This window comes from Myotis myotis, unplaced genomic scaffold (genome assembly GCF_014108235.1).
Source record: "Myotis myotis isolate mMyoMyo1 unplaced genomic scaffold, mMyoMyo1.p scaffold_m19_p_6, whole genome shotgun sequence".
NCBI classification, from domain to species: Eukaryota; Metazoa; Chordata; class Mammalia; order Chiroptera; family Vespertilionidae; genus Myotis; species Myotis myotis.
In genome coordinates, this window is record NW_023416368.1 from 80,740,604 (window position 1) to 80,768,593 (window position 27,990).

At 54.5% G+C, this 27,990-nt stretch overlaps 2 protein-coding genes across 12 annotated transcripts; one reads left to right on the forward strand and one right to left on the reverse strand.

Annotated features, from left to right (window-relative positions):
• Window positions 1-22,372, forward strand: TNFAIP8L1 (TNF alpha induced protein 8 like 1). Of its 5 annotated transcripts, none has more exons than XR_004968224.1 (3): window positions 1-149; window positions 20,855-21,210; window positions 21,607-22,372. XR_004968224.1 is itself a non-coding variant. In XM_036313219.1 (2 exons), the coding sequence occupies exon 2, from the start codon at window positions 9,855-9,857 to the stop codon at window positions 10,413-10,415; it is 561 nt and encodes a 186-aa protein (XP_036169112.1). In that variant the 5' UTR covers window positions 14-149; window positions 9,850-9,854; the 3' UTR covers window positions 10,416-12,284. The 5 variants fall into 5 exon arrangements, 3 of the variants coding, with proteins under 3 accessions (XP_036169112.1, XP_036169111.1, XP_036169113.1); XR_004968223.1 differs by lacking the exon at window positions 1-149 and adding an exon at window positions 18,973-19,947; XM_036313219.1 differs by lacking the exons at window positions 20,855-21,210; window positions 21,607-22,372 and adding an exon at window positions 9,850-12,284 and having other exon boundaries at window positions 14-149.
• On the reverse strand, window positions 17,470-27,920 carry MYDGF (myeloid derived growth factor). Of its 7 annotated transcripts, none has more exons than XM_036313225.1 (6): window positions 27,664-27,916; window positions 26,614-26,664; window positions 23,588-23,649; window positions 22,190-22,292; window positions 20,898-20,979; window positions 17,470-18,079 (listed from the first exon to the last, which is right to left on the reverse strand). In XM_036313225.1, the coding sequence occupies exons 1-6, from the start codon at window positions 27,838-27,840 to the stop codon at window positions 18,000-18,002; spliced, it is 555 nt and encodes a 184-aa protein (XP_036169118.1). In that variant the 5' UTR covers window positions 27,841-27,916; the 3' UTR covers window positions 17,470-17,999. The 7 variants fall into 7 exon arrangements, with proteins under 7 accessions (XP_036169118.1, XP_036169119.1, XP_036169120.1 ...); XM_036313226.1 differs by lacking the exon at window positions 22,190-22,292 and adding an exon at window positions 19,657-19,729 and having other exon boundaries at window positions 27,664-27,899; XM_036313227.1 differs by lacking the exon at window positions 17,470-18,079 and adding an exon at window positions 19,657-19,729 and having other exon boundaries at window positions 27,664-27,915.
• Window positions 27,921-27,990: the final 70 nt, after the last annotated feature.

The window sequence follows — 27,990 nt, forward strand, 5'->3', positions numbered from 1 at the left end:
CCGGCGAGGGGCCCGGCGACCCGAGGGCTAGAGCTTCCCGCCCCACCCGCTGGGTTAACCAGCGCGAGTTCCGCGGCGGGCGCTTCGGCCCTCGGAGGCGGCGGGACCGGATCCCGGCTGTCGGATCCACGACGGGCCCCGAAGAGCAGGTGAGAGCGCGATGCCGGGCGCATTCCCGGGGCTGCCTGGCCGCCCTCCGTCTCTCCCGCCACGTCGTGCCCCTGCAAAGCCCGCTGCCCCGTCCGCCTGTACTCCTCCTGCCTGGGTCTCCCTCTCCCTCTCCCTTGGTCTCGGACCCTCTTCTGCTGCAGGGTTAGGGGAAGGCACAGTGGGTCTGAACTGTCCCCACGGGCATAGAGAGCCCCCCCACCTGCCATGGGGACTCTGATGGACTCTACTCCTTCCACCTGGCGCCAGGTGCTGGGGCCAGATTCCAGGCTGCTGGAGAGCCAGGCCCAGGCCCACACCCGCCCCTAGGAGCTTCCCCGTGGCCTGAAGCCTTGGCCTCAGTTTTGCCAGCTGTGAACTGGGACGGTCACCCGCTGAGGTAACTGGCAGGTGAGCTGACCCAGATCTGCCGGCTTCACGGCCTCCTCTATCCTGGGGCCCCTCCGGGAGCAGGGCAGCCCCAGGTGTACACAGGTCTCCAGGGTTACCTCCCGAGGAGTCTGAGCCCAGCTGGAGGCGGTGAAGGCCCTGAAGGGCTGCAGATGGGCGAGAGCAGTTGTGCAAGTGGTTGGGGAGTTCGGATCTTGGGATCTGACAAACCTGCTTCCCACTCTGCCACTCACAGATGACTTGGTGCTCCCAGGCTCAGCTTCCTGTCTGTATAATGGCAGGAACGTGACTCCTGGCGCTGAGTGCTGCCTCCAGGATTAAATGCAGGAATGTGAGTCTCCATGTCCTCAGGCACTTCCCTTCCCTTCTCTGGGCCTCAGTTTCCCCCTCCAAAATGGAATAGAGAGGCATTTCTCCTGGCCCTCACATCCTCCCACTTTCCCTCTCCCTAGCTGTCCAGGCACACAGCCTCCACATTCACACCCAGGCATCGTCTTGCCTCAGGGCCTATGTACACGCTGTTTCCCCGGCCACCATGCCGGGCCCACAATGTCAATTTTAAAACATAACAAGTTGCCTAGATGGGCTGGGCACCTGGGAGGAGTGGAGGAGGGCCGGCCCAGGGACTCGGTACCTATGGAAACCATAACAAAGAGCTGCAGCCCGGGCCACACAGACACCTGGGCTGTGCTTCTCGCACTTGGCAGGCTCCGTGCCCTGGGACAACGGCGGTCGGCGGTGGGTGAGTGTCCAGGCCTGTGGGGGTCTTGAATCCCATTCTGATGGGGCGCAGGCAGGGGGTCCCTAAGAGAAGACATTAGGCAGGTGCAGATTTGAGGCCCCATGGTGTCGCCTCCTGCCGTGTAGCCCTGGGCGTGTCGGGGGCCCAGAGCCTCCATTTCCTCCTCTGAGGCCCCGGCAGGTGAGGGGCCTTTTGGCTGCGTGGTGGTCTAAGGAGGTGGATGAAGGAGGCCTCAGCGTCTCTGTCTGTCAATCGTGGCCACAAGACGGTGCCCAGGAAAAACCAGCTGTTGGCATGGAAACAGCCACACTGAGAGGCAGATGCTGACTAATAACTCATGCTGGTCTGGGTTCAGCCCCAGGTGTGATCCACCGAGCGCTGGGAGCCAAGAGCTGGCAGGACGAGGCCCAGCGCCACAGCATACACACCTTCTTTGGGATGCCCCTACACCCCTCCCTGAGACGACCTCCCCCGGAATCCCGCCCTCCTGAGCTTCCATGGGGGGACCACAGGCTGAGTCCTTGAGATCGTCTAAGGCCTTGTCCTCCAGTGCGGTGGTGGTGGTTGGGAGCATCCACCTGGGGGAGCCCCCCTCCAGAGAGGCTGCTGCTGTGCTACCATGGAACCTTGGGATAATTCTGTCTCTGGGTCTCAGTTTTCCAGGCTGAACAGCGGGGCCCAGGAATGAGATCTCTATGACCCTCTGAGAGGTCGTGTATTCATTCAACAAACAGATTCTGAGCACCTACTGTGAGCCAAGCTTCAGGGTTGGAAGACATGTACTTTCAGCCAGAAAAAGCGTTACACTTAGTTGTAACTGCATGAAGATAATGGGGAGTCAGATGGATGGGGAAGTTGGTTTAAATGGGGGTTCGGAGGGGGCCTCCTGAGGAGGCGGCATTTGATCTAAGCCCTGAAAGACAAGGAAGAAACAGCTACTGGAGACCTGGGGGGATGGGCATTCCAGGCAGAGGGTACAGACCCAGCAATGGCCCTAGGGCAGGTCCTTGCATGGTGTGTGGAGTAACAGGGAGGAAGCCTGTTGGGGCAGAGTGAGCTGGGGGGGGGGGGGGGGGGGGGGGAGGGGGAGGAGGAGGAGGAGGAGGAGGGGGAGGAGGAGGAGGAGGAGGGGGAGGAGGGGGAGGAGGCTGCGGCGGCTGGGGCCCCCCTTAGGTGTTTACTGGCGCCCTCTGGTGGCTGCTTCAGGGAGGGCAGCATGGGGCCAGGGGACCAGGGATGAGGCCAGGGGTGGGTGAGAATGGGGTAAAGCCAGAACTCATTTAGGAGCTGCACCCACTTTCCTGCCCTGTGACCCTGAAGCATCCACTTAGCCCCGGCCGGTCCTGTGCTTCCTTGCATGGGTTTGGCAGTGGTCTTCCAACTTTCCTGTTTGGCCCCCAGACCCTTCCTTCGGTAGAAATCTGACCACAGTTGAAAGTGTCCTGGCTTTCACTGCAGCCCGGCAGGTGGCCAGACCCTGCTTGTCCTTGGGGTGGCCCCCAAGGGCTCTAGGAAACCAAGTTTGATAACCACTGGTGTCTCCCCAACCTCAGACGGGCAGACTCCCCTTTCCCTTTGGCCATATTTAAAGTGAGCACTGACCAAGCAGTGTGAGCGATGGTTGATAAAGGACTCCTGTAGAGGGAACCTGATGTTGTGTGGGAACAAGGTCTGTGGCCACAGTGGGCAGAGGCGGGGGGCCCCCTGAGGCCATCCTTGGCCATTGCAGCCGGGACAGAGAGGAGAGAAGGAGTGGCTGGTGTGCATCAATTATTGACACCCTTTGTGTGGGGCATGAAGAATTCATGGGGCGGGGCAGGCTGCCCGTGGGCCAGTGGCACCCCGGAGCAGTCTCACCCCGGCTCACGAGAGCCCCTTGCTGTATTTCCAGGAATTTTGCCATTTACTAAAAATGACAGACTCTGAACTTGGGGTTAATGACGTTGTATTAGAAATAAGGTATGGGGTGTTAGGTAGCCACGAGAAGGAGTGGAGCACTCACCGACTGTCACTGCAAGGTGCATGGACCTTGCGCGCATGATGCTCAGTGAGAGCAGCCAGACCCAGAGGGCCGCACAGCGTGCGATCCGTTTATGTGGAATGTCCAGGACAGCAGATCCAGAGACAGGAAGTGGGTCTGTGGTTGCCTGGGGTAGAAGAGGAGGGCGGTGGGGGGTGACTCCCAGGAATAGTGGGAGTTGGAGTGTCCAACATGGGAACGGGGACAAAGGTCGGCGTCCAAACCTGAAACGGGGTTGGCAGAGAGCAAAAGTCCGAAGCCTGGACCAGGCTCCAGTGTTTGGGGGAAGCATGTGGGGGGCAGGGCAGGAGTCAACAGAGCCGCTCGGTGCCTGGACACCCATTTCACAGACGGGAAAGCTGTCCCTAGGGGCAGGGGCTTGTCTGGAGCCACTGTGGCCTGTGAGGGGTTGTGAATGGGCCTGTGGCCTTGTGTTCCTCTAACAGCCGGACAGGTCCCGCCCCAGGACCGGTGTACAGGCCGCTCGCTCTGCCTGGCTCAACCGTCCCCCAGACCTTGTCCTTTCAGTCCCAGCTCCAGGGGCGCCACCTCAGAAAGGCCTTCCCGACAACCCCAGCCCATGTCACCTGCCTGTTCCTGTCACTTCCCCCGCTGCCCCCATGGCCCTGAAATTATCCTGTTTATTTCCATGTGCAATGATTTCTGGCCCTCCTCCCAGTGTGGGCGACCTCTCTTAGGGGGCCATTTTGGAAATTTGGAAAACTCTTTTTTTTTTTTTGCTTCTGATAATGGCAGGATGTTCTAGTGTTTGGGGGCAGGGACCAGGGACACTAGGTGTCCAGCCACGCTCAGGGCAGCCCTCGGCCTCCACTTCCTAATGTCCTGCCGAGAACATAAGCTGATACGTGGGGGTGGTTTTTTTGCACCATTTTAATATTCAGTGAATATTCCTGGGTAAATTGAAGGGAGATGAAACTCTTTTGGGAGGCATTTATAACTATACTAGAGGCCTGGTGCATGGATTTGTGCATTGGTGGGGTCCCTTGGCCTGGCCTGTGACTCTCCAACATCCCCCGAGGGGTCCCGGATTGCAAGAGGGTGCAGGCCAGGCCTAGGGACCCCACTGGTGCACGATCGGGGCTGGGGAGGGACCGCAGGAGGGCTCCAGGGCATGTCCAGTCTGTCTCACCCAGTCCCAATTGACTGGACCCCAACACCAAGCTAACCTACTGGTCGGACTGTCTGCTCCCTGGTGGTCAGTGAGCGTCATAGCAACCAGTTGAACAAACAGTCGGACACTTAGCATATTAGGCTTTTAATATATAGGACTAGAGGCCCGGTGCTCGACATTCGTGCACTAGGGGAGGGTGGGGTCCCTCAGCCCAGTCTGTGCCCTCTTGCAATCCAGGACACCTCAGGTGGACATCTTTAGCACTGCCGCGGAGGCAGGAGAGGTTTCCGCCACCACCGCTGCACTCGCCAGCCGTGAGTCCAGCTCAGGGCTTCTGCCTGGGCGGCACTCCCCCTGTGGGAGCGCACTGACCACCAGGGGCCAGCTCCTGCGTTGAGCATCTGTCCCCTGGTGGTCAGTGTGCATCGTAGCAACCGGTTGTTCCGCCGTTGGGTCTATTTGCATATTCGCCTTTTATTATATAGGATGTTCACCATATGGGCAAACCTCTGATAGATTTGCTCCATCCTTGAGTGCAGTGAGCTTGAGCTTTTAAGGAGGGAAATTCTTTTTAATCAAACATGTCTCACCCTGGCCAGGTAGCTCAGTTGATTAGAAAGTCATCCCAATATGCCAAGGTTTCGGGTTTGATCCCCAGCAGGGCACATACAGGAATCAATCAATAATGCATAAATAGCCCTGACCGGTTTGGCTCAGTGGATGGAGCGTTGGCCTGCGGACTGGAGGGTCCCGGGTTTGATTCCAGTCAAGGGCATGTACCTTGGTTACGGGCACATCTCGAGTGGGGAGTGTGCAGGAGGCAGGTGATTGATGTTTCTCTCTCATCGATATTTCTAGCTCTCTATCCCTCTCCCTTCCTCTCTGTGAAAAACCAATGAAATATATATTAAAAAGAATAATGCATAAATAAGTAGAACAACAGATTTCTCTCTTCCTTTTTCTCTTTCTCTAAAATCAATTAAAAAACAAACAGACACGTCCCGAGGACCTACTGAGTGCCTGTCAATGTGAAAGTGTTTTACAACTCTTGTGGCATTATCTTACTTTCTGTTTGTATTACAGTTTGGGCCAGATCCTACTTTTAAATTCATTTAGCATTGTAAAAAACGAGCTATAAAATATAAATAGGCCCTAACCGGTTTGGCTCAGTGGATAGAGCGTCGGCCTGCAGACTGAGGGGTCCCAGGTTCGATTCCGGTCAAGGGCATGTACCTGGGTTGCGGGCACATCCCCAGTAGGGAGTGTGCAGGAGGCAGCTGATCGATGTTCCTAACTCTCTATCTCTCTCCCTTCCTCTCTGTAAAAAATCAATAAAATATATTTAAAAAAAAAATTATATATATATATATATATATAAATAGTGAGGGGCTTAAAGATATAGGTACACACACTTAATAGTAAGTGCTCCGCTTGATGAGATATAAACTCACCATTTTAAAGTATTCAAATTCCAGAACATTCCACCACCCCTGAAAGAAGCCCTGTCTCCATCAGCAGTCAGTCCTCACCCCCCGCCCCCCGCCTCCAGCCCCTGGCACCCGCTTCCTGTCCCTGAGGGTGTGCCTGTCCTGGGCATTTCACATAAACGGAATCACACGCTGTGTGGCCTTTTGGGTCTGGCCTCTCTCACTGAGCACCATGTGTTCAAGGCCCACCCGCTGTAGCTTCAGTCCTTTTCACGGCCGAGTAATATTCCCGTGTGCGGCTCACATTTTGTTTACTCATTTGCTGACGGTCACTGGGGGTTCACTTTTGGGCCACATGACTTGTGCTGCTCTGAGCATGTGTGTGTGAGTTTTGGTGTGGACGTGCGTTTTCATTTGGGGGAGCAGACGTTGTGAGTGGAGTTGCTGGGTCATGCAGTAACTCTGTGCTTGAGGAACTGCCAGAACTGTTTTCCCAGCAGCTGCACCGTTTTCCATTTTTCATACCTTCCGTGCGTGTGAGGGTTCGTTTCTCCACAGCCTCACCAGCACCTGATACTGCCTTTCGTTGTTAATCCTCACCAAGGATATTTTTCCTTTGATTTTTAAAAATATATATTTTTATTGGTTTCAGAGAAGAAGGGAAAGAGGGAGAGAGAGAGAGAGAGAAACATCAATAATGAGAGAGAATCATTGATCGGCTGCCTCCTGCACGTCCCCCACTGGGGACAGAGCTCGCAACCAGGACATGTGCCATGGCCGGGAATTGAACCACGACCTCCTAGTTCATAGGTCAACGTTCAACCACTGAGCCACGCTTTTCCATTGATTGTTAGAGAGAGTAGAAGGCAGGTAGGGAGGTAGGAGGAAGTGAGGAGGAAGGAAAGAAGGAAGGAAGGAGAGAGTGTGAGAGTGAGAAAGAGTGGTGTGTGAGAGATGTGAGAGAGAAACACCGATTGGTTGCCTCCTGCACATGCCCTGACGGGGGGCTGGGTATCGAACCTGCAACCTGGACACATCCCCTTGACTGGAAATTGAACCTGTGACCCTCTGGTGTTTGGGTCAGTGATCTAACCACTGAGCCACCGTCCAGGGTGATATTGTCTTTTTTCTAAGAGCCGTCCTGGTGGGCGTGAAGTGATAGATCATAGTGGCCAAGGATGTGGACCACCTTTTCAGCTGCTTATTGGCCATTTGTATATCTTCTTTGGAGAAATGTTAGATACTCTTTATTTAAACATAATTCACAGACCATAAAGTTCATCTTTTAAAGTGTACACTTCGCTGGCTGGTTTTTAGTGCATCTGACTCAGAGACGTTTAGAAAGGACCTGGGCCCCCGCAGCACCCCCTCCCCAAGCCAGAAAGAAAAGGGGTGGGAGTGGAGGCAGCTGCAGCCTCCCTCCCCAGCCTCCACACTTCTAGCCCCTCCAGCCAGTCCCCAGATTGTGCATCTGACTCTGCGTACCGCCCAGATTGAACAGAACAGGAAGCGCCCCAGACGCCATGCCCTTGGTCCCCGCAGATGGTGCCTGTTTCACCATCTGCTCATTTTACTTTTAAACGGGTGGGCAGAGGTAGCTGATAGTGCTGCGGAGTCCGTTTCAGGGGAGAACGGGAGCGCCCAAAGGATTTTGTAAGAAGGAATTGGCCTGGGGTCTAGAGGGTTGGGATCCCCAGCAGAGCAGGGACCAGATCTCTTTTTGTCATCGGTGTCTTCCCAGTGCCTGGCACACAGTTGGTGCTCCATAAATGCTCATTGAGCAGCTGAATGAATATTCTGGCACAGCCTCTAAGACGTTAGTGGGCTTTTCTGGCTTGTAATGACAGTGGGGTTCTGGCATTTGGTGGCCCCCGAACCTCGGGGCCGTTCCTGGAAAGACCCTGACTCAGAAGGGCTGGCGTGGCTCAGCTGGCCATCTCCTGGCTTGTTCTCCCTCCGACCTGTGTGAGCACAGCAGGCAGGAAGGAAGGCCAGGGTTTATTTTCATCCATGACCTGCTGCCCCCCCCCCCCCCCCCCCCCCCCGTTGTTTGCAGTGTTTCTGGCAGAACAATGAGTCCGGGAGGAGGGGTGGGCCTGCAGCTGGGCTGGCCCAGGTGTGGCGGATCTGGGGACTGGCTGGAGGGGCTAGAAGTGTGGAGGCTGGGGAGGGAGGCTGCAGCTGCCTCCACTCCCACCCCTTTTCTTTCTGGCTTGGGGAGGGGGTGCTGCGGGGGCCCAGGTCCTTTCTAAAGACTGCAAATAGGCCCAACTCTCCTCTAGAACCAGCACGCCTCACCTCAGGACCTACAGATGGGAAGGTCAAGGCCAGAGAGGCCCTGCCTGGGCTCACACAGCAACCAAAATAGGCAGAAGGAACTGGGCTCCAGGGCCCTTGGGGTCCAGAGCCTGGGCCTCATCCCTGGACTCAGAGAAAGTTCCTCTCTGAACCTCAGTTTGTCCATCTGTAAACTGGGGAGATTAGACCCAGGCCTTGGGAGTGCTCTCTCATTCCAATGTTTGCAGGCATCCTTTCTCTGATTCATTCCACAAACACGGCCACCTCTATGTACCAGGCCCTGGGCTGGCCACTGGAGACGCGCTGTGATCCACCCCTGCACGTGCCATTGGGTCAGCGAGGCGGACATGGAACCACGGTCTCGGGGCCACAATGGAGGATGCTCAGGGTGTCGTGGGAGCCAAGGGGCCCCTGGCCCAGCCTGGGACCTCTGGGAAGGCTTCCAGGAGTGGGTGACGGTGATGCTGAGACTTGAAGGATGAGTAGGAGTGTATAGAACGAGTAAAGGGAATGGGATAGAATGTTCTAGAGAAACTGGTGGGAGGGCATCTGGGAGGGGTAGGTACTTGTGCCCAGTGGCCAGTCTGATGCCGCCGCTGTCACAGAGGCCTTCTCATCCAGGTTGCTGGATGGCTTCGGGGTCCAGCCTCTTGCCCAGGGGACGGGCACAGCGGGTGGGCATTGGGGCTGGTCACAAGCTTCTGCTCCAGGGCAGAGTTAGTTCTTATCTTTATAAATGGGGAAACCGAGGCACAGGGCAGTTATGTCTCTTGAGGGCTGATTTTGTCATGGGGGACAGCTCCCAACCCCCCAGGACTGGGGGTGACGTGCGGTGTCAGCTGGGAACGTGGAGGGGCTGACGAGCAGCAGCGCGGTGGGGGGGGGGGGGGGCACGGTGTTCCTGTGTGGCCTTGGGCAGTGGCTCGGCCTCGGTGCTTGCTTTTGCAGAATGGGCACCCTGCCCACTACCCGGTGGAATGACAAAATGGGCACATCTGCCGGCCAGGGCCTGCCACACGGTGCTGAGTCAGTGGTACCCTAGCTTTGGCCCCGGCCTGTGTAGCCCCGAGGTCTGGTGACTGGTGTGGGGGGCAGGGAAGGCTGCTCCAGGAATCCCTGTGCCCGCCCTAACCTCTGCGAGGGCGGCCAGGGGTTGGCCTTCTCCCGGGGTCTGAGCTCCCACAAAGACGGGCTTTGTAGGAGCCCTTGGGTGTGAGTGGGAGCCCACAGCACATTCCTGGTCTGGCCAGCCTGGGGCCAGGGTGGGGGTGGATTCTGACCAGGGCCTGGGGCTGGGGGTGGGTCTCGGGTTCCTCTTACTCACTCGGCAGATGTTTCTGGAATCTCCAAGGACACAGCGGGTAAGGAATCAAGCCCTTTGCCCCCACTGTGGCCTGGGGCAGGGCAGACCAGGGGGAGCAAAGCCCGGGGGAGCAGAGCAGAGATGGGGGAGCCTGGGGCGTGTGTGGCCCAGAGGAGGTGCCTCCCCTGGGTTTGACTGTTCGGGGATCGCTTTCTGGGGGAGGTGGTATCCAGGCTGAGCGGAGGGATGAGGCGACAAGGGGGCGAGGCCGTGCTGAGGGGCAGGGCATTGCGGGCTGTATAGGAGCCACCAGGAAAGGGGCAAGGCCCGGGGCCGGGGGAACTGATGCTGGGCCTCTTTCCCCGGCAGGGCTAATGGACACCTTCAGCACCAAGAGCCTGGCCCTGCAGGCCCAGAAGAAGCTCCTGAGCAAGGTGGCGTCCAAGGCGACCGTGGCCGTGTTCATCGACGACACGAGCAGCGAAGTGCTGGACGAGCTGTACCGCGCCACCAAGGAGTTCACGCGCAGCCGCAAGGAGGCCCAGAAGGTGCTCAAGAACCTCATCAAGGTGGCGGTGAAGCTGGGCGTCCTGCTCCGCAGCGGCCAGCTGGGCGGGGAGGAGCTGGTGCTCCTGCAGCGCTTCCGCCAGAGGGCGCGCCGCCTGGCCATGACGGCCGTCAGCTTCCACCAGGTGGACTTCACCTTCGACCGGCGTGTGCTGGCCACCGCCCTCCTCGAGTGCCGCGATCTGCTGCACCAGGCCGTGGGCCCGCACCTGACCGCCAAGTCCCACGGCCGCATCAACCACGTCTTCGGCCACTTTGCCAACTGCGACTTCCTGGCCATGCTCTACGGGCCGGCCGAGCCCTACGTCTCCCACCTGCGCCGGATCTGTGAGGGGCTCACCAGGATGCTGGACGAGGACAGCATCTGACCCCATCCTGCTGGGCCTGGGGATCTGTGGGTTTATAGTTTATGACCTCTGATCCCCAGTCTGATTCTAGCCAAACTCCCAGACAGATGACCTGCCCCCTTTCAGAGGTTGCTAAACGGTTTAAAGCAGCAGTTGTATGGACCTTTGTCACCTCTCCCACCTAGTCTCTCTGGAGAGAGGAATTCAGCGTGGAAACTGGCACAGCCTGCGAGGCCAGTGGCCTCCCCACGCACCTCGAGACCGCTCTCTGCTCAGGCCCACCTGTCCTGAACCGTGATAACCGATGGCACCCCTCAACTCACTGGATGCCATCTGACAGCTGGTGCTGCCCACTTCATGTTGTAACCTGGGCTTTCTAATTCCTTCAGAAAGGAGTCACACTGAACTGGGAGAAAGTAATGGGGTGAGCAGTGTCCCCCGCTTTGTGGAAGTTCTAACCCTCAGACTTCCGAGTGTGACCCACATTTGGAAAACAGGGTCGCTGCTGACATAATGGGTTAAGATCAGATCACGAGCGCACAGTGGGCCCTAACCCAGTGTGACCGGGACACTTCTAAAAGGGAGAAATTTGAACGAGAGGAGAATGCCATGTGAAGGTGGAGCAGACATTGGAGGGAAGTGCTACAAAACAAGGAACACCCAGGGTGGCAGCAGCCCCAGCCCTGGGAGAGAGGCGTGGGACCGCCTGGCGGAAACCTGGACCTGAGACTTCTGGCCTCCATGACTGAGAGGAAACAAGCCTCTCCTTTCAGCCGCCCAGCCCAGGAGTGAGCACAGGGAGCCATGAAGGGGGCTGCAGGGTGCCGGTGGATGGGTGAGGACACCTCAATTTGCTTGGGATCCCAGCTCTGACTCCCACGGGGGAGGGGACAGTGCATTCTCCATACCGGGCACAAGGAAAAAGACATCTGAGATGCAGGCACATTTTCCAATGATCATTTCATGTTTGAAAAGCAAACACACTAACAAATGTTTTTCAGACCTCAGAAAGCAAAGCTCACAAATCTTGGCTTTGGGGACACCCAAAAGATGCAGTGATTCTCAGCTCGGGGCACGGACAGATATGTGGGGTGTGGGAGTGCATTTGCACATTTTGTCAGCAGGGGGCATAGATTGCAAAACGGCTACAGGTCAGGAAGGCTATTCTGGGTGCCCGAGGGAGATGGGGAATGGCCTCCTGTGACTGTTTCACAGAACTGGGCCTAGTTCCTTCAGGGCAAAGGTTGCAGACGGGAAGCCTGCAGGCCTCATTGGTGAGAAGATGGGTTTGCTTGCCCCCAGCCTGCGTTTGAGCCATCTGGAATCTGTTGACAACATTTAAAACTGGGGAACTGCACGTGCCAATCCAGATTTGGAGTTTCCCTCTAAACCCCGGCTAAGCCTGCATTGCCTGCTGGTGAAGCTGCATAGAGGTTGCCTCTCTCTGCTTTGCCACAGTCTCCACCTCTCCCTATTGCCTCTCCCTGGCCTGCTGTGCTGGCTGATAAGATTATGCCCCCAGATTCAGGTCAGCCTTTCTGTGGTTTGGTCTCTGCTTCCTTGAAGAAGCCAAAGCCTTTCATCGGAGAGCCGGCCGTTCCTACCTCCTACGTCACCGCTCCCAGGCCAACTTTCCCACTTACCTCTCCAGTCAAGAGACAGAGCTTCATATGCAAGAGCAAACGCGCATTTTGAGCAGCCTGAGAAGCCCCAGACGAAATTCTTCGCCCTCAGCCCTGCTGACTGAATTTATCAGTGTGCATAATGCTTGTACTTGTTCCTGGATGGGCTGTTCTGCCTCTTGACTCTTTATAAGTTTGGGATTTAATTTTGAAAAACCAAAGAGCACTACAGAACAATTTAAATAAAAGCACATGTCTTCCACTGACATTCTGTGAAACTGACTTGAATTGCTTGGTGCTGAGTTTTCTCCTTTCTTGGGGTTTTTGCCTTTTTTTTTTTTTTTTTTTTTTTTTTTATTGATTTTTTACAGAGAAGAAGGGAGAGGGATAGAAAGTCAGAAACATCGATGAGAGAGATCGATCAGCTGCCTCCTGCACGCCCCCCAGTGGGGACGTGCCCGCAACCACGGTACATGCCCTTGACCGGAATCGAACCCGGGACCCTTGAGTCCGCAGGCCGACGCTCTATCCACTGAGCCAAACCGGTTCGGCGGTTTTTGCCTTTTAAAAAACAGTTTTTCTTGAGCCCTTCCTGGCTGGTGTGGCTCAGTTAGTTGGGGCATCGTCCCATGCACTGAAGGGTTGTGGGTTCAATTCTGGGTCAGGGCACATGCCTAGGTTGTGGGTTTGGTCCCTGGTTGGGGAGCATACGGGAGGCAACTGATCGATGTTTCTCACATTTATGTCCCTCCCTCCCTCCCTCCTTTCTTCCGAATCAATAGGCATGTCCTCAGGTGAGGATTGGAAGGGGAAAAAAATCTTTAAAAAATATTTTTTCGATTCCAGTTGACATACAATATTATTAGTTTCAGGTGTACTGCATAGCGGTTAGACATGTATATAACTTATAGAGTGATCGCTCTGATAAGTCTAGTACTCACCTGGCACCACACACAGTTATTACAATATTATGACTATACTAGAGGCCCGGTGCATGAATTCGTGCACGGGTGGGGTCCCTCTGGGTGGCTGCAGGGATCAGGCCAAAACCCGCAGTCCGACACCGCCTGCAGCTCCTGCCTGTCGCTCCCGCTCATCCTGGCCTCACTGTGCCGGCTGCAGGCTCACGCCCAATCAGTCCCAATCAGGAGAGGCTCGCACTGCCGCAGCAGCACTCACCATGAGAACTGCGTCTGGTGCCCTCCTGAGGGGAGTGGCCTGTGGGATCGGGCTGAAACAGGCTCTCCGACATCCCTGAGGGGTCCCGGATTGCAAGAGATTGCAGGCCAGGCTGAGGGACCCCACCGATGCACGATCAGGCCGGGGAGGGACTGCAGGAGGGCTCCAGGGCATGCGGCCCGTCTCACTCAGTCCGGATTGAACAGACCCCAGCAGCAAGCTAACCTACCGGTTGGAGCATCTGCCCCCTGGTGGTCAGTGCACGTCATAGCGAGCGGTTGAGCAGCCTTAGCATATCAGCATATTACTAATAATACTGATTGGTTGTTCGGTTGTTCTGCCATTTGGTCTATTTGCATAGTGCCCTTTTATTATATAGGATTCCCTAGGCTGTATTTTATACCCCTGTGATTACTATAACTGGCAATTTGTATTTCTTAATCCCTTCACCTTTTATACCTGGCCTCCCATCTCCTCCCATCTGGCAGCCTTCAGTTTGTTCTCTGTATCTATGAGTTTGTTCATTTTGTTTTTTATTTTTATGTATGTATTTATTTATTTATTTATTTAGAGAGAGAAAGGGAGAGGGAAAGAGAGAAACATGGATGAGACAGAAACATCGACTGGTTGCCTCCCTCAACCTGGATATATGCCCTGACTGGGAATCGAACAGGAAACCTTTCAGTGCAAGGGATGATGCTCAACCAAACCACAGCAACCAGGTCATTTTGTTTTTTATATTCCACATGTAAGTGAAATCATATGGTATTTGTCTGACTTAGCGTAATTCCCTCTAGGTCCATCCATGTTGTTGTAAATAGTAAGATTTCATTCTTTTTCCATTGTGTATGTCCATCACACCTCTATCCATTTGTCTATTGATCGGCTCTTAGGCTGCTTTCATATCTTGGCAACTGTAAATAATGCTTCAGTGAGCATAGAGAAGTATATTATTATTTTTTATTATTTATTTTATTTCAGAGAGGAAGGGAGGAGAGAAACATCAGTGATGAAAGAGAATCATTGGTTGGCTGCCTCCTGCACACCCCACACTGGGGATTGTGCCAGCAACCCAGGTACGTGCCCTGACTGGGAATCAACTGTGACCTCCTGGTTCATAGGTCAATGCTCAACCAGTGAGCCACGCTGGCCAGGCAGCATATTATCTTTTTGAATTAGTGTTTTTGTTTTCTTTGGATAAATACCCAGAAGTGCAATTGCTAGCTGGTATGACTGCTCTCTTTTTAATCTTTTGAGGAAACTCCATACTGTTTTCCATAGTAGTGGTTGCACCAATTTTCAACTCCATCAACAGTGCATGAGGGTTTCCTTTCTCCACATCCTGGTCAACACTTGTTGTTTGTTGATTTATTGATGATAGACATTCTGACAGGTGTGAGATGAGATCTCATTGTAGTTTTAAAAAAAACAACACGTATGTTTTTTATTGATTTCAGGGAGGAAGGGAGAGGGAAACATCAACGATAAGAGAATTATCGATCGGCTGCCTCCTGCACATCCCCTATTGGGGATGGAACCTGAAACCTGGACATGCACCCTGACTGGACTCGAACCAAGACTTGCTGGTTCGTAGGTCGACACTCAAGAGCCATACCAGTTGGGCTCAGCTGAGTTTTGTGGGAGCTCCCTTTAGGTAACTACCTGCCTTTAGGATTGTCTTCAACCTTTGGCATTTTAGTTATTGTGTGTCTTGGTGTGGCCTCTTTGAGACTCAGCACTGCCTGGCATTGTATGTCTGCTTCCTTTGCCAGGGTAGGGAAGTTTTCCGTCATTACTTCTTCAAATAGGTTTTCTTTTCTTTTCTTTTTTTTTAAATATTTTATTGATTTTTTACAGAAAGGAAGGGAGAGAGACAGAGAGCCAGAAACATCGATGAGAGAGAAACATCGATCAGCCGCCTCCTGCACATCTCCCACTGGGGATGTGCCCGCAACCCAGGCACATGCCCCTGACCGGAATCGAACCCAGGACCCCTCAGTCCGCAAGCCGACGCTCTATCCACTGAGCCAAACCGGTTTTGGCAAATAGGTTTTCTTTTCCTTTTTAAATCCTCACCGGAGGATATTTTTCCATTGATTTCTAGAGAGTGGAAAGGAGAGGGAGAGACAAAAACATCAATGCAAGAGAGAGAGACACACATCAATTGGTTGTCTCCCTCACATGCCCTGACCAGGGCCAGGGATCAAGCCTGCAACGCAGGTACATGCCCTTGACTGGAATAGAACCTGGGACCCGTCGGTCAGCAGACCGATGCTCTATCACTGAGCCAAACTGGCTAAGGCTCAAATAGGTTTTCTATCCCCTGCTCTTTCTTCTTCTGGTACCCTTATGATGGAATGTTGGTATGCCTGAGGTTGTCCCAGAGGTCCCTTAAACTACCTTCATTTTTTATTTAATTATTTTATAAATATATTTTATTGATTTTTTACAGAGAGGAAGGGAGATAGAGAGTTAGAAACATTGATCAGCTGCCTCCTGCACATCTCCCACTGGGGATGTGCCCGCAACCCTGGCACATGCCCTTGACCGGAATCGAACCTGGGACCTTTCAGTCCGCAGGCCGACGCTCTATCCACTGAGCCAAACCGGTTTCGGCTAAACTACCTTCATTTTTAAAAAAATTATTTAAAAAAATATTTTTATTGATTTCAGAGAGGAGGGGAGAAGCAGAGAGAAACATCAATGATAAGAGAGAATCATTGATTGGCTGCCTCCTATATGCCCCCTTCCAGGGATCAAGTCCACAACCCGGGCATGTGCCCCGTCATTCTGCAGGCTGATGCTCTATCCACTGAGCCAAACCAGCTAGGGCAAACTACCTTCATTTAAATTTTTTTCTCTTTTTGCTGTCCTAATTGGGTATTTTCCACTATCTTGTCTTCCAAATCGCTGACTTGATCCTCTGCTTCATCTAATCTGTTGATTCCCCCTAGTGCAGTGATTTTTAACCTTTTTCATCTCATGGCACATAAACTAATTCCTGAGTTCTGTGGCACGCCTCTTCGATGGTGGTTCTGAGAACAGTTACTCTTCGTGCTCATGGCCCCGACCTGACACCGTCCGGCTGCAGGGCCTGCTGGGGGTGTGGACAGAGGGAGCCTCGCTCTGCTTCCTCCAGGTGAGACCTCGGACAGGACCCCCATGCTCCCAGCCCACTGCTGCCCTGGCAAGTGGGCACAGCAGTGTCCGGGCCTCAGGTCGGCACAGGGGAGTGGAAGGTAGAGAGGCCTCCGTTGGTCCCACAGGGTGATTCCAATGAGGAGGGACCCGATTCACAGCCACACGGTTTCTTTTCCTCTTGTTTGCTCGTGAAGACACAGAAGTTAGGCTCAGGTCAGGCTCCCAGCCCCCCAGAGCTGGGAGACCAGGCACCTCTGATTTGGGTTTCATTTATTTTTGTTTGCCTGTGTTTTTTTTTTTAAAAAATTTCTTGCCGAAACCAGTTTGGCTCAGTGGATAGAGCGTCAGCCTGTGGACTGAAGGGTCCCAGGTTTGATTCCGGTCAGGGGCATGTACCTGGGTTGCGGGCACTTCCCCAGTGGGAAATGTGCAGGAGGCAGCTGATCGATGTTTCTCTCTCATCGATGTTTCTAACTCTCTATCTCTCTCCCTTCCTCTCTGTAAAAAATCAATAAAATATATTTTAAAAAAAAAATTTCTTTATTGATTTCAGAGAGGAACAGAGGAGAGAGAGACAGAAACATCAATGATGACAGAGAATCATTGATCGGCTGCCTCCTGCACACCCCCCACTGGGGATGGAGCCCGCAACCCAGGCATGTGCCCTTGGCTGGAATCGAACCTGGGACCCTTCAGTCCGCAGGCTGACGCTCTATCCACTGAGCCAAGCCAGCTAGGGCAGATTTTTTTTTAAGTCACCCTACTACAACCTGGCTTTAGAAAACTAAGCAAAGCCAACAGCTGGGTCAAAAGAGCAGGTCAGCCCTGGAGTGCTCACCCCCTACCAGGCCCCCTGTGTGACCTGCGGGACGTGGCGGGGCTGCCGGGCGTGTTCAGGGAGTTGCAGTGCCCGGGCCGAGGAGCAGGCTCACGGCCGCCTCCCTCAGATCTCGCTGCTTTTGTACCTAGAGAAACGCTGTGCCTCAAACTCCGTGTCTTGGGGGACACAGCCCACCTGTTTCCAACAGAGAAGGGGAGTGAGGGCAGCCAGCTTCCTACTGTTGTCACACCTGGGCCCTTGCCCCTCACGCCCTGCCAGGCGGGCACCAGCACCAGACACCCAGTCCATGCAGTTCCTTTTAAACTCTTATTTATTTAAATACAAAAGGACATTTCACTTCTTTCCAGTTAGTCTGGAAGGTGGTCTCCTGGGGAAGTTGTAAGAAAACAGTCAACCTGAGGTCAGAGGGCAGCAGGACTAGTCTTCCCCGGGGCATCAGCATCGGAGTCTGGCCTGATCCCAAGGGAGACTGCTGGCTTTAGGAAGCTGCGGCCCCCACCTGTGCTGATGCCTCTCCTGGTACGACAAGCGGCAGTGGGCGCAGACCCACACTCTGTGTTCAAAAGAGCGGGGGCAGGGGGTGTGTGGCGGTGGTGCTGGGGAGATGGGGAACTGGGAGGGGGGGCACAGCACCACTCAACCTCCTGGTCCCCTGGACTCTGTCCCAGGGCCTCAGCCACCCTGGAACCCGTCTGAGGAGGGCAACATCAGCCAGGCAGAAAACCAACAGTGCCCCCTAGAAAGCCAAAAATGTGCCCGATCTCACAGGGCACCGCCCTTTCAGTAGAGATGAGAGGAAGCCGCCCTCAAGGGGGCTGCTGGTCACAGCTCACTGCGTGACGCCTTGGCCACGATCACCAGCTTCGACAGCTCAGCCTTGAACGCCCCGGGCCTGTGGGACACTGCAAAACAAGAAATGCATGGTAGGGCCCTTGAGACCGCCCACACGCTCTTGGGCCAGGGTAGGGCCCGGTGGGGACTGGCAGAGCAGGGGAACAGTCCCCAAAGCTAACTGCATGTGGAAAGAACCCCAGCCCGGAAAGTCTTATGGGTGAGAGACAGAAAAAACATGAAGAGGTTGGTGGGCCTTTCCTGAGGGCAGTGGGAGTCCACAGGAAAGTTCAAGGTGGGGAAATTATGGTCATTTGGCCGCACTGAAAATGAGTGGGGTGGGGCCAGGCTGTATCACCTCCTGCTCACGCTGGCAAACTTGTTCTAGGACCACATGATGCTTTTACAGCAGGGCCAGGGAATCTGCAAACGCCATCTGCCACACCTAGCCAGACCCTGATTCCCTGTGCAATTCTGTGTGCCCTAGGGCTCAGGGTCTGCCCGAAACCTAACATCCTCTGTCTTTGGCCTCTACTCTGAATGGTCCCCACGTCCTCAAGGGCCTGCAAGCGGGGCTCCATCTAGACTCAGGCTCCTCCTCCCTAAAGCACTGCCATGCCATCTTCTTCCCAGGGTTTCATGCCTAATGACATCCATAGCCACATGGGTTCCTTCACCTCATCTTTCCCCTGAAACCCAGGACCCTCAGGGCATCCCCCCCACCCCTCCCCAGCTAGCTCCCATGTCCATTATCCTAACTACTCATTGGTCCACCCTTGCTCTGGAACGCCAAGCCCCAACTTCAGAGCTCCCCACCTCTTTCTGTTCAGCATCTGCCCTTTGTGGCTAAACATGGCTCAGAGGACTGGGGTGGGTGGCTTTCAGGAGGTCAGGAGGTCCCAATCTTTTTTGTTGTTGTTGTTAATCCGAGAGAGAGAGAGAGAGAGACAGAGAGAGAGAGAGAGAGAGAGAGAGGCGCGCGGGAAGACAGAGAAACATCGATTGGTTGCCTCCTGCATATGCCTCAACCGGGGCCGAGGATGCAACCTGCAACCCAGGTACTTGCCCTTGATCAGGAATCAAACCTGTGACCCTTTGGTGTGCGGGCTAACACTCTAACCATTGAGAACACCAGCCAGGGCTGGAGTCCCAATCTTGAAGCTTTTCCTGGTCAGAGAGCCCAGGACAGCCAGGCCGTGTGGAGGTCACAGCTCTCCCATGGACCACGAGCCATCAGTCAGGGATTGGCACAGTGTGGCCCGCCACTCTTGAGCTAAGGGCATTTTAACAAAAATCTAAAGAAAATGGTATTTTGTGACACGGGAAAGTGACGTGACATTCACATTTCCAAGCTCATAAAGTATTAAAGTTTTGTTAAAACGTAGCCACATCCATTCACTGACACGTGGTTGCCCTTTGCCCGATGGGGGCAGGTTGAGCAGTTGCAACAGAGGCCATCGGTCCCACAAAACTGAAAATGTTTACGGTGGGGCCCTTTACAGGAACAGTTACGGATGCCTGGCCTGCAGTCCGGATGTGCCCTGCAACTGTCGTCCCTCCCCGCCTGGCCCTGAGGGCCCTCTGTTGTCACCTCTCCCCCACCTCCCCCAGGATCTGGGTTCCATGTCCACAATCCACCCTTACACACCTGCTGTTTTGGTCACTTCAAATTCCTCATTTTTCAGGGGAACGTCACTCTCTCTTTCAAACGCAGCTTTAGACTGAAAGGGAAAAAGTGGAAACTTTCCTAATCAGGAAAGAACACGATTTGGTTTGCTTTCCCAAGGGGCACAGACTAAAACCTCGTGCTTTTACTGAAGAGCCGGGTGACACTTTTCTGAGCACACAGAGAATCCGGGAGAAGTGGCTGGCTAATCTACTTAAGAGATTGTCAACTGGCTTCAAGCTTCGTGCCTTCACTGCAAATCCTAGTAAGAAGGTATTTAATTCAATTTTTCCTTAATTTATGGAAATGGGACAAACACAGCAGTCTCTTGAATGTAATTTTTAAAAATTAGAATTGTGCTCTCAAATGAGCTAAAATAGAGTTTTAAAGGGACCCTGGAGAGTCATTAGTGCAAAGGTGTGTGTCTGATGTGTCACCTTGAGCAGCCATGTCTGCAGCTGTGCACTGACTGCGCTAGGTGCTGCTGTGAAGTGTTCTGCGCGTGCGACAAAAGCCCATCCTGAGAGGGTTCTGATGCCCTGGGTGGCCCTGACTCAATCATTGGGCACAATCTTCGGAGCAGAGCGGAGGCTTCCCTTGAGAAACCACACCCAGCCCTGCCTCCGGCCTCCCTGGCCTCTGGACTCCAGAGCGGCTTGGTCAGTCCCTGTGGCAGAAGCCACTTCCTGGCAAACACCCTCTACCTGGCTGCCTGTCTCCTGCTGGTTCTGCTCTTGGCTGACCCTGAACTGGTGAGGGTGGTGGGAACATGGCAGGCTCTGCAGTGTGGCGGCCTCTGGAAAGGGCTGTGGGGTCAGGCACTGCCCAGGCCCTGAACCACAGGTCTCTGGGGCCAAGGATGTGACACCCCACACACACCGTGAGCCACGCCTGCCTCAGGGCCACTGCCACCCTTGCGGTCCCTCTTCGTGTCCCAGAGCTGAGCATCCAGGCAACCCTGCCCTCTAGCTTCCGGCTGGCTTTTCCAATGGGGGCCCCAGCAGGAGATGGCAGGCAGTAGGAGGGTGACGCCGGGGTGTCCACTTCCTGCTGTCTCTGGAGGTCAGCAGGTCCCGCTTTGGGCACCACCACCGCCTTTCCCTGCGCCTCCAAACTGGGGTCGGCAGTGTCCCACAGTCTTCCAAGTTATGTCACCTCCTCATCTTGCCTGTCTCCCCAGGGGACACCTCAGCACCCACCCCGAGGGCACAGCTGATACTCACATAGGCCATGCCGTACTCGATCTCCGCACCCCGCACCTCTGCCTTGAACTGTGTGAAGTACAGGTAGGACTTGCCCTGGGGCCTGCAGAGAAAGGTCGGGCGAGGGATCAGCCCAGGGTCGCGGGTTTCCAAGCACTGCTGACTGGGAAGTCTGGATGGGGCCCCTCAACATCATTCCCTTTCCTTTTCCAGAACATTCTTCTGGCTGGTTTATTGACAAGCCTCTTTCCCCTTCTGAAGGCAAGCTGTTCTAGGGCAGGGACCCTCATGCTCTTTCACCAAATACTTTCTATCGACTGCCAACAATATCCAGGTATTGCATGGGGGCCACAGCAACATCCTGGAGGGTGAGAAATATAGGAGTGAACTAGGAAGCAGGGGGAGGGCTGGCCCAGGCAGAGGAAATGGTTGCTGCAAAGGGCCCTCAGAGGGTGCAAGTGGGGCATTTAATAAACATGAGGTCAGTATGGCCAGAGCACAGGGAGGAGCCAAGGGAGGAGGACTGGTGCCCTAGCAGGTTTTGCTCAGTGGATAGAGTGTCAGCCCGCGGACTGAAGGGTTCCGGGTTCGATTCCGGTCAAGGGCACATACCTCAGTTGCAGGCCCGATCCCTGGCCCTGGTCAGGGCATGTGTGGGAGGCAACTGATTGATGTGATCTCTGACATCGATGTCTCTCTCTCTCTCTCCCCTCTCTCTAAAAATCAATAGAAAAATACTGGGTGAGGATTAACACACAAGAAAAGAGAGGACAGGTGCCAACAAGGGGGTGATGATGTCTGCAGTACGAAGAGCTCCAACCGGCCATTGTGTGAAAAGCAGACGTAATGGGGTGGGGAATAGAGAAGGCAGCCAGGGAGAAGGTGTTAGGGAGGGGGTGGGAGGGGAGGTGGGAGGGATAAAGAGGTGGCATCCAGAGAGTCTCCCAGATTCTCAAAACCTCTGCATGGATGGAAGGTCAGTCCATGTCTAAATCTGAAGGCTGAGCAAGTGGCCCCACTGAGCAGGTGTCGGGCTCAGTGAGTCCTTGGGGCTGCATGGCCTGGGTCTGTGCCCCCCGAGGGCTGGTAGCTCACATACCCTGTGAGAGGCAGTGATGTGCACACGGTAGAATGCACCCTGTAACAAGCCTTCCCTGTAATGAGGGGGTCCCTGGCTCCTTCCTTGTGATACTTCTCTCTGAGGCCAGGAAATGTGCCACAGGCAGGGTATGGCCTGTGAGGATGCTGGGCGCCTGGCCCCTGGGCCATGCAGCAGAAAGACAAGAATCTTCCCAATAGCACTCAGTAAGTACCTGCTGCTTGCTTAGCACTGAGACTGTGGGGTGACACCTGCAAGTGTGATTAAAACGTGCTGTGTCGCCCTGGCTGGGTGGCTCAGTTGGTTGGAGCATCATCCTGTACACCAAAAGAAGGTTGTAGGTTCAATCCCCGATCGGGGCACGTATGGGAGGCAAATAATCAATGTTCCTCTCTCTCTCCCCGCTCTAAAAATCAAAGAACATATCATCAGGTGACGATTTAAAAAATGCATTAAGCCTGGCCAGTGCTGCTCAGTGGTTGAGCACTGACCCATATGCCAAGAGGTCCCTGGTTCCATTCCTGGTCAGGGCACAGGCCGGGTTGCAGGCTCGATCCCCATTAGGGGGCATACAGGAGGCAGCTGACTGGACATCAATGTTTCTATCTGACCCTCTCCTTTCCTCTCTCTAAAAATCAATAAAAACATTTAAAAATGCATTAAAAAGTGTCGTGTCCTTATTGTATACCTCAAACTTATACAATTTTATTAACCAATGTCACCCCAATAAATTCAATAAAGAAAAAATGCGTCACTTCTTTTCATTAATGGTGAGTCCCTGCTCTCCCACTGTGTCCAATTTGTTGATCTGTGGACCCTGGTCCACTGAGGGTGAAGACACAGCTTGGACTTTCTGTCGGGCACACAACAAATGCTCGAGAGCCTGGCTCTGCTTAAGGTGACACATATGAGGCAGAAGAGCCCAGGGCAGAAGGGACACGATTCCATGAAGTCCCATCACCCTCCTCCCCACCCAGGGCCATGCACTCCCTTTCCTCCATCCCTTCCCCAGCTTACCACCCCCTCAAGGGGGCACCAGCAGTGGGGTAACCAGAAGGGTGAACAAGACATCAGTCCCTGGCAGGGAGGCGGAGCCCATGACCATGAGTATGACGGAGGGTGACAGTGGCAGGTGAGCATCTGGGGAGCCTGACCCCTCTCTCTGGTGCTGTGGCTACTGCCTGGACTGCAGTTCCTCAATCCCCACAACCTCCTCTTGGCCTCAGTGTCGGTGCGCTTCCCTGGGGAGCTCTCCGGTCCCTGCCCACAAATGTCCCACTCTGGTGGGGGATGCTGACAACGGGGGAGCCTGTGCATGTGGGGAGGGGCAAGAAGATACATCAAAATCTCTGCTTTCTGCTCAATTTTGCCGTGAACCTAAAACTGCTCTAAAAAAAAATGTCTACTCAAAAAAGCAAAAACAAAAAAGAAGGTAAGAGTACATTCACGCCTGCTGGCAGAAGCATAAAGAAGTCCTCTCTCTGTGGCACTCCGTGTGCCACTGTAGGGGTGCAGGACCCTATTGGAGTGTCTGCCCCTCTCTTTCCCTGCTGCCCAGAGCAGCAGTCCACTCACTGCCCAGGACACCCCACCGCTGAGGCCCACAGCTCACCTCCAGATGGTGCAGGTGAAGTGCTGGTGGTCTTCGCTGGTCCCCAGGCTCATCTGCCACTTCTGGGGAGAGGAGAAAGACATGGGTCAGTCCGGAGCACACAGCCTGGCGAGCGCAGGCTGCTCTGAGAGCTGCCCGTCTGCTTCCAGTCTGCCAAGTGAGTGAACCTTTCCTGGACCTCCCGCTGGAGCTTGGCTTCAGGTGCCCCCACTCTGCTCAGGGGCAGTGAAACTGCTCTACATGATACTGCAATTGGGATACACATCTTTGTACATCTGATCAAACCCACAAAATGCACAGCAAGAGTAAGCCCTCACGTCAACTATGAACTTGGGGTGACAATGATGTGTCAATGTAGGCTCACTACGCTGGTGGGGGATGCTGACAATAGGGGAGCCTGTGCATGTGGGGAAGGGCAAGAAGATACATCAAAATCTCTACGCCTTCTGCTCAATTTTGCTGTGAACCTAAACCCGCCCTAAAAAATAATGGATATTAAGAAAAATAAAATAAAAAAAGGAAAGACAATACATTCATGCCTGCTTGCAGAGGCATAAAGTTCTCAGAAAAGACACAGAATTTTAATAATTGTGGATACCTGTAGGATGTGGGCAGGAACTAGACTAGTAGAAGACACTGTGAATTTTTTATATGTTTTTCTTTTTGGATGATGTGAATGTATTAGCCCTTTAAAAATTAAAATTTTAGCCCGGGCCGGAGTGGCTCAGTGGTTGAGCATCAATCTATGAACCAGGAGGTAACGGTTTGATTCCCAGTCAGGGCACATGCCTGGGTTGCAGGCTCAATCCCCAGTGTGGGGTGTGCAAGAGGCAGCCGATCAATGATTCTCTCTTATCATTGATGTTTCTATCTCTCTCTTTTCCTCTCCCTTCCTCTCTGAAATCAGTAAAAGTATATATTTAAAAAAATTAAAAATTTAAACTGGTTCCAAAACACCCCACTACCTGCGTATTCTAACTTTTATGGCCTCTGGAAATCTGGCCAAAAGGAAATGGCAAACCCGCTCTTATGTTCCAGGCTGCCTAAGGCACTTTCAGTTTGTTAGTAAATGGGTTTACAGTCCCTCCCAAGAGTAATAATGGACTCAGATCACTGGTACTCTCCATTTAACATCAAAGCTTTTTCATTAATGGGAACAAGGCCATTTTTATGTTAATTAAATGGGAGTAAATGGTCACCTAGATGCCTTTTGCCTGGAGCACCCATGTAGGAACAAATTACTAGTTTACACATACTGTACAATTCACCCTTTTAAAGTGTGTAATTCAAAAAGCAGGTCCAAGATGGCGGTGTAGGTGGACAGAGCTCGTCCCCTCCTAGAGCACATGAAATTGAAATACTTAGCGCACTTCCTCCCGTGAGCCAATTATACAGCTTCTGCACAACCAAGACACAGGCACCTCACAGAGAAGGCTGAGAAGCTCTCTGTGAGCTGAGAAGCCCAGACCAGAGGAACCAGTGAGCGCCATTATTTATGTTTCCCCTCTCCATCCAGGTTCTCTGGCCAAACTGTAGGGTGCTGTAGCAGGGTCTCAGCCAGTTCCAGCCAGACCCAGCAGGAAGAGGAGGGTGCCACAGCATGCATACCAGGGGCCCCTCCCCCCGAGATTGGCCCAGCAGGTATGACAGGGTGTCCCACTGGGCTGTGTGTGCACCTGGAGCCCCCTCCCCCGGTGAAAGGGCAAAGCTCGCAAAACATTGCGGTACCGGCCAAAGGGCTCCCCTGGACAGAGCAAGTACAGAGGTAGTGAAGTGCTGCTGTGTGCCCACAGGGGCCTCCCCACCCAATGAAGATTCGGAGTTAGCAAAATGTTGAGGTAGCCACACAGGACCCATGCGGAGTGAGAGGGGCAGTGCGGTGTACGTGGGGGTGCCCCCCCCAGAGAAGGTGCAGAACTAGCAACGTGCGGCTGCGTGCTCACACAAGGCTGCCTCACGAGGATGTGGTATGTACACACTATGGAATATTACTCAGCGCTAAAAAGGAATTAAATCTTCCCGCTCGCAACAATCAGGATGGGCCTAGAGTGTAATTGCGCTAAGTGAAATAAGTGAGAAAGAGAAAGACAAACACCACATGGCTTCACTTGTATGTGCAATCTAAAAAAACAAAACAAATGAATAAAAAAACAAACCAGAAACAGACCCGGAGATATAGAGAGCCAACTGGTGGTTACCGAAGGGGAGGGGATGAGGTACGTGGGGGGAAGGAAGCCTGGGTATGCGGGGCTGCTCCTTTGCGCCCCCACAAGCAAAATGAAGGTGAAGGCCAGACCGTATTCCCATTGGAGTTTGGGGCCTTCTTCCAACTCTGCTGGTGGTGGCAGGATCAGTTCTTGGTGATTGTGGGACTGACGCCCTTGTGTCCTTGCTGCCAGCAGAGGCCGCTCTCACCGTCTAAAGCAGTAGTCACCAACCCGTGGTCCCGGTCCGGTGGTCCTGATCCGCGGACCACTGGTGGTCCCTGAGGTCCGAAAGGTTGCGACCGCTGGTGCTTAGAATCTATTTCACTTCCTCTTTTGCCATCAGGTGGAGAAAATGGCCAGCAAGGAAAGGGGGCCCTCAGCCCTACATTGTAAGGGGCTGAATTCTGACAACAAATCGAGCCTGGAAGATGGACGCCCAGGCTGCCTGACGCCTTGATTTTAGCTTACGAAGCACCCCCCTGACCACCAGGACTTCTGACCTCCAGAACAGAGGGATGATGAATGGGTGTTGTTTTAAGCTGCTAAGTTCACGGTGATTTGTAGTCAGCACAGAAAACAAATGCAACGCCTCTAATAGAGCCTCTTGGGAGAGGCGGATTCCCACCTCATGTCCCTCCTGCTGTCCCGACACCCGTTCACTCTGGAATTACGAGTGGAACTGCCGCCACTACTTAACGTGAGCTCTCTCGCGTTTACGGGTTGAGAAGAATTCGATGAGTGTAAGTTAACCACCTGTGACAACCCCATTGTCCCGGGAGAGCATCTCCGTATGACAACCTGGCGTTTTGTACAACTCACCTCGTTGGTCCCTCCTTGCGAAGCATAGGTGAACACACACGTATATTTGTCCTAGAAAACGGAACGGAAAGGAAGGCTCAGAACGGAACGGATGTAATCCTCAGTTCTGAAGGGGCAGGATCCTGGGATGTCTGAGAAAACCTACACTAAAGGGGAAGGAGGCAGAGGCAGACTCCGCTGGCGGGGTCCCCGGAAGCCAGCCCTGCAAGGCGCCGGGTGACTGACTGACAACCCCGAAGTCCCCTTCCTGCCTCCCGACTAGTGAGCGTCTGGGTCGGGACGAACCCACGTGGCTTCCTGGGAATAAAGACCAGACCGGGGAGGAGGCCGCCCCCCTCTAACGCCCACCCTTTAGGAGCTAGGGCTCTGGGACACCTGCAGGCCCGCTTTGGAAGCAGAAACGCCTGGGGGCCCGTATCTGCGCTGCTGTGGCTCTCGGACAGGTGCAAACCTCTCTGAGCCTCCGTTCCTTCCTCTGCAAAACAGGCCTGGCACAGAGAGCACCCGGCACAGTACCAGGCTGCAGGCGAGCACTCCACAAACAGCTCAATCGATACTCTCGCAGAGGTGGAGGAGGAGGATGAAGAGGCAGCGACTTCTCCAACAAGCTGGGGACAGGGCTGGGCTAGACGTCGGCCTGCGGCCCCAGGAAAGGAGGGCCTGGCCTCACCCTTCAGTGACATGCAAGATGGGAGACCTTGTGCAATGGCAGGAAGAGCAGCGTCTGTCCACTTCCCAGTCACAGCTGCAAGGGGACCGACCTTCCGCGCGACCCGGAGCCGCGCACCCGTCAGGCTCCAGCTCCCCTCTCCCCACCCGGGGCCGCCCCGCCTGCAAGGGCTGGGAGCTCGCCTGGGTCTGGGGCCTGGGTCTGGGCATGGGAGGGGGGACAGGGACTGCGGGCAGAACCCGGCGACTGTGCCCCGAGTCCGCACTCATACTGAGGCCGCACCCCCGAAGTCCGCGCCTTCTCCTCAGGCAGCAGCCCCTCCCCAGAACCCGTCCCCGCGGGCACTTGGCTCAAGCCTCCGGCGCAGCGGCGGCATTTACCCCAGGGCCCACGCTCTGGGAGAAGGTGTGCACGACGCCGCCGGGCCGCACGTCAAACGCCACCGTCGTGGGCTCGGACACCGCTTCTGCTGGCCTCAGCGCCACGGCCGCCAGGAGCAGCGCAGCCCACAAGCTCGCACCGTCGCCGCCGTTCCTCCTTCTGCTGGGCGCCGCCATCTTGAGATCGGGCCCGCGGGGACCGGACGGCGGACGGGGCGCGGCGAGGGACACGTTGGGCGTCCCCCGGAGGCCACGTCAGCGTCGGCGCGGTCACGTGACCAGGAGTGCCCTGCCCTGCTCTGGCCGCCATCTTGGGGCGGGGCTTGG

Bases quoted from the DNA above. Each gene is read 5' to 3' on its own strand.
- TNFAIP8L1 (XM_036313218.1), top strand. From the start codon at position 880: ATGCAGGAATGTGAGTCTCCATGTCCTCAGGCACTTCCCTTCCCTTCT. The intron at 1,301-9,849 runs GTGAGTGTCCAG...TTTCCCCGGCAG, and splicing joins ACAACGGCGGTCGGCGGTGG to GGCTAATGGACACCTTCAGC.
- MYDGF (XM_036313222.1), bottom strand. From the start codon at position 27,840: ATGGCGGCGCCCAGCAGAAGGAGGAACGGCGGCGACGGTGCGAGCTTG. The intron at 23,650-26,613 runs GTGAGTTGTACA...TCCTCTCCCCAG, and splicing joins CGCAAGGAGGGACCAACGAG to AAGTGGCAGATGAGCCTGGG. The intron at 23,285-23,587 runs GTGAGCTGTGGG...CCACATGCACAG, and splicing joins TTCACCTGCACCATCTGGAG to GCTCCCCCGTTGTCAGCATC.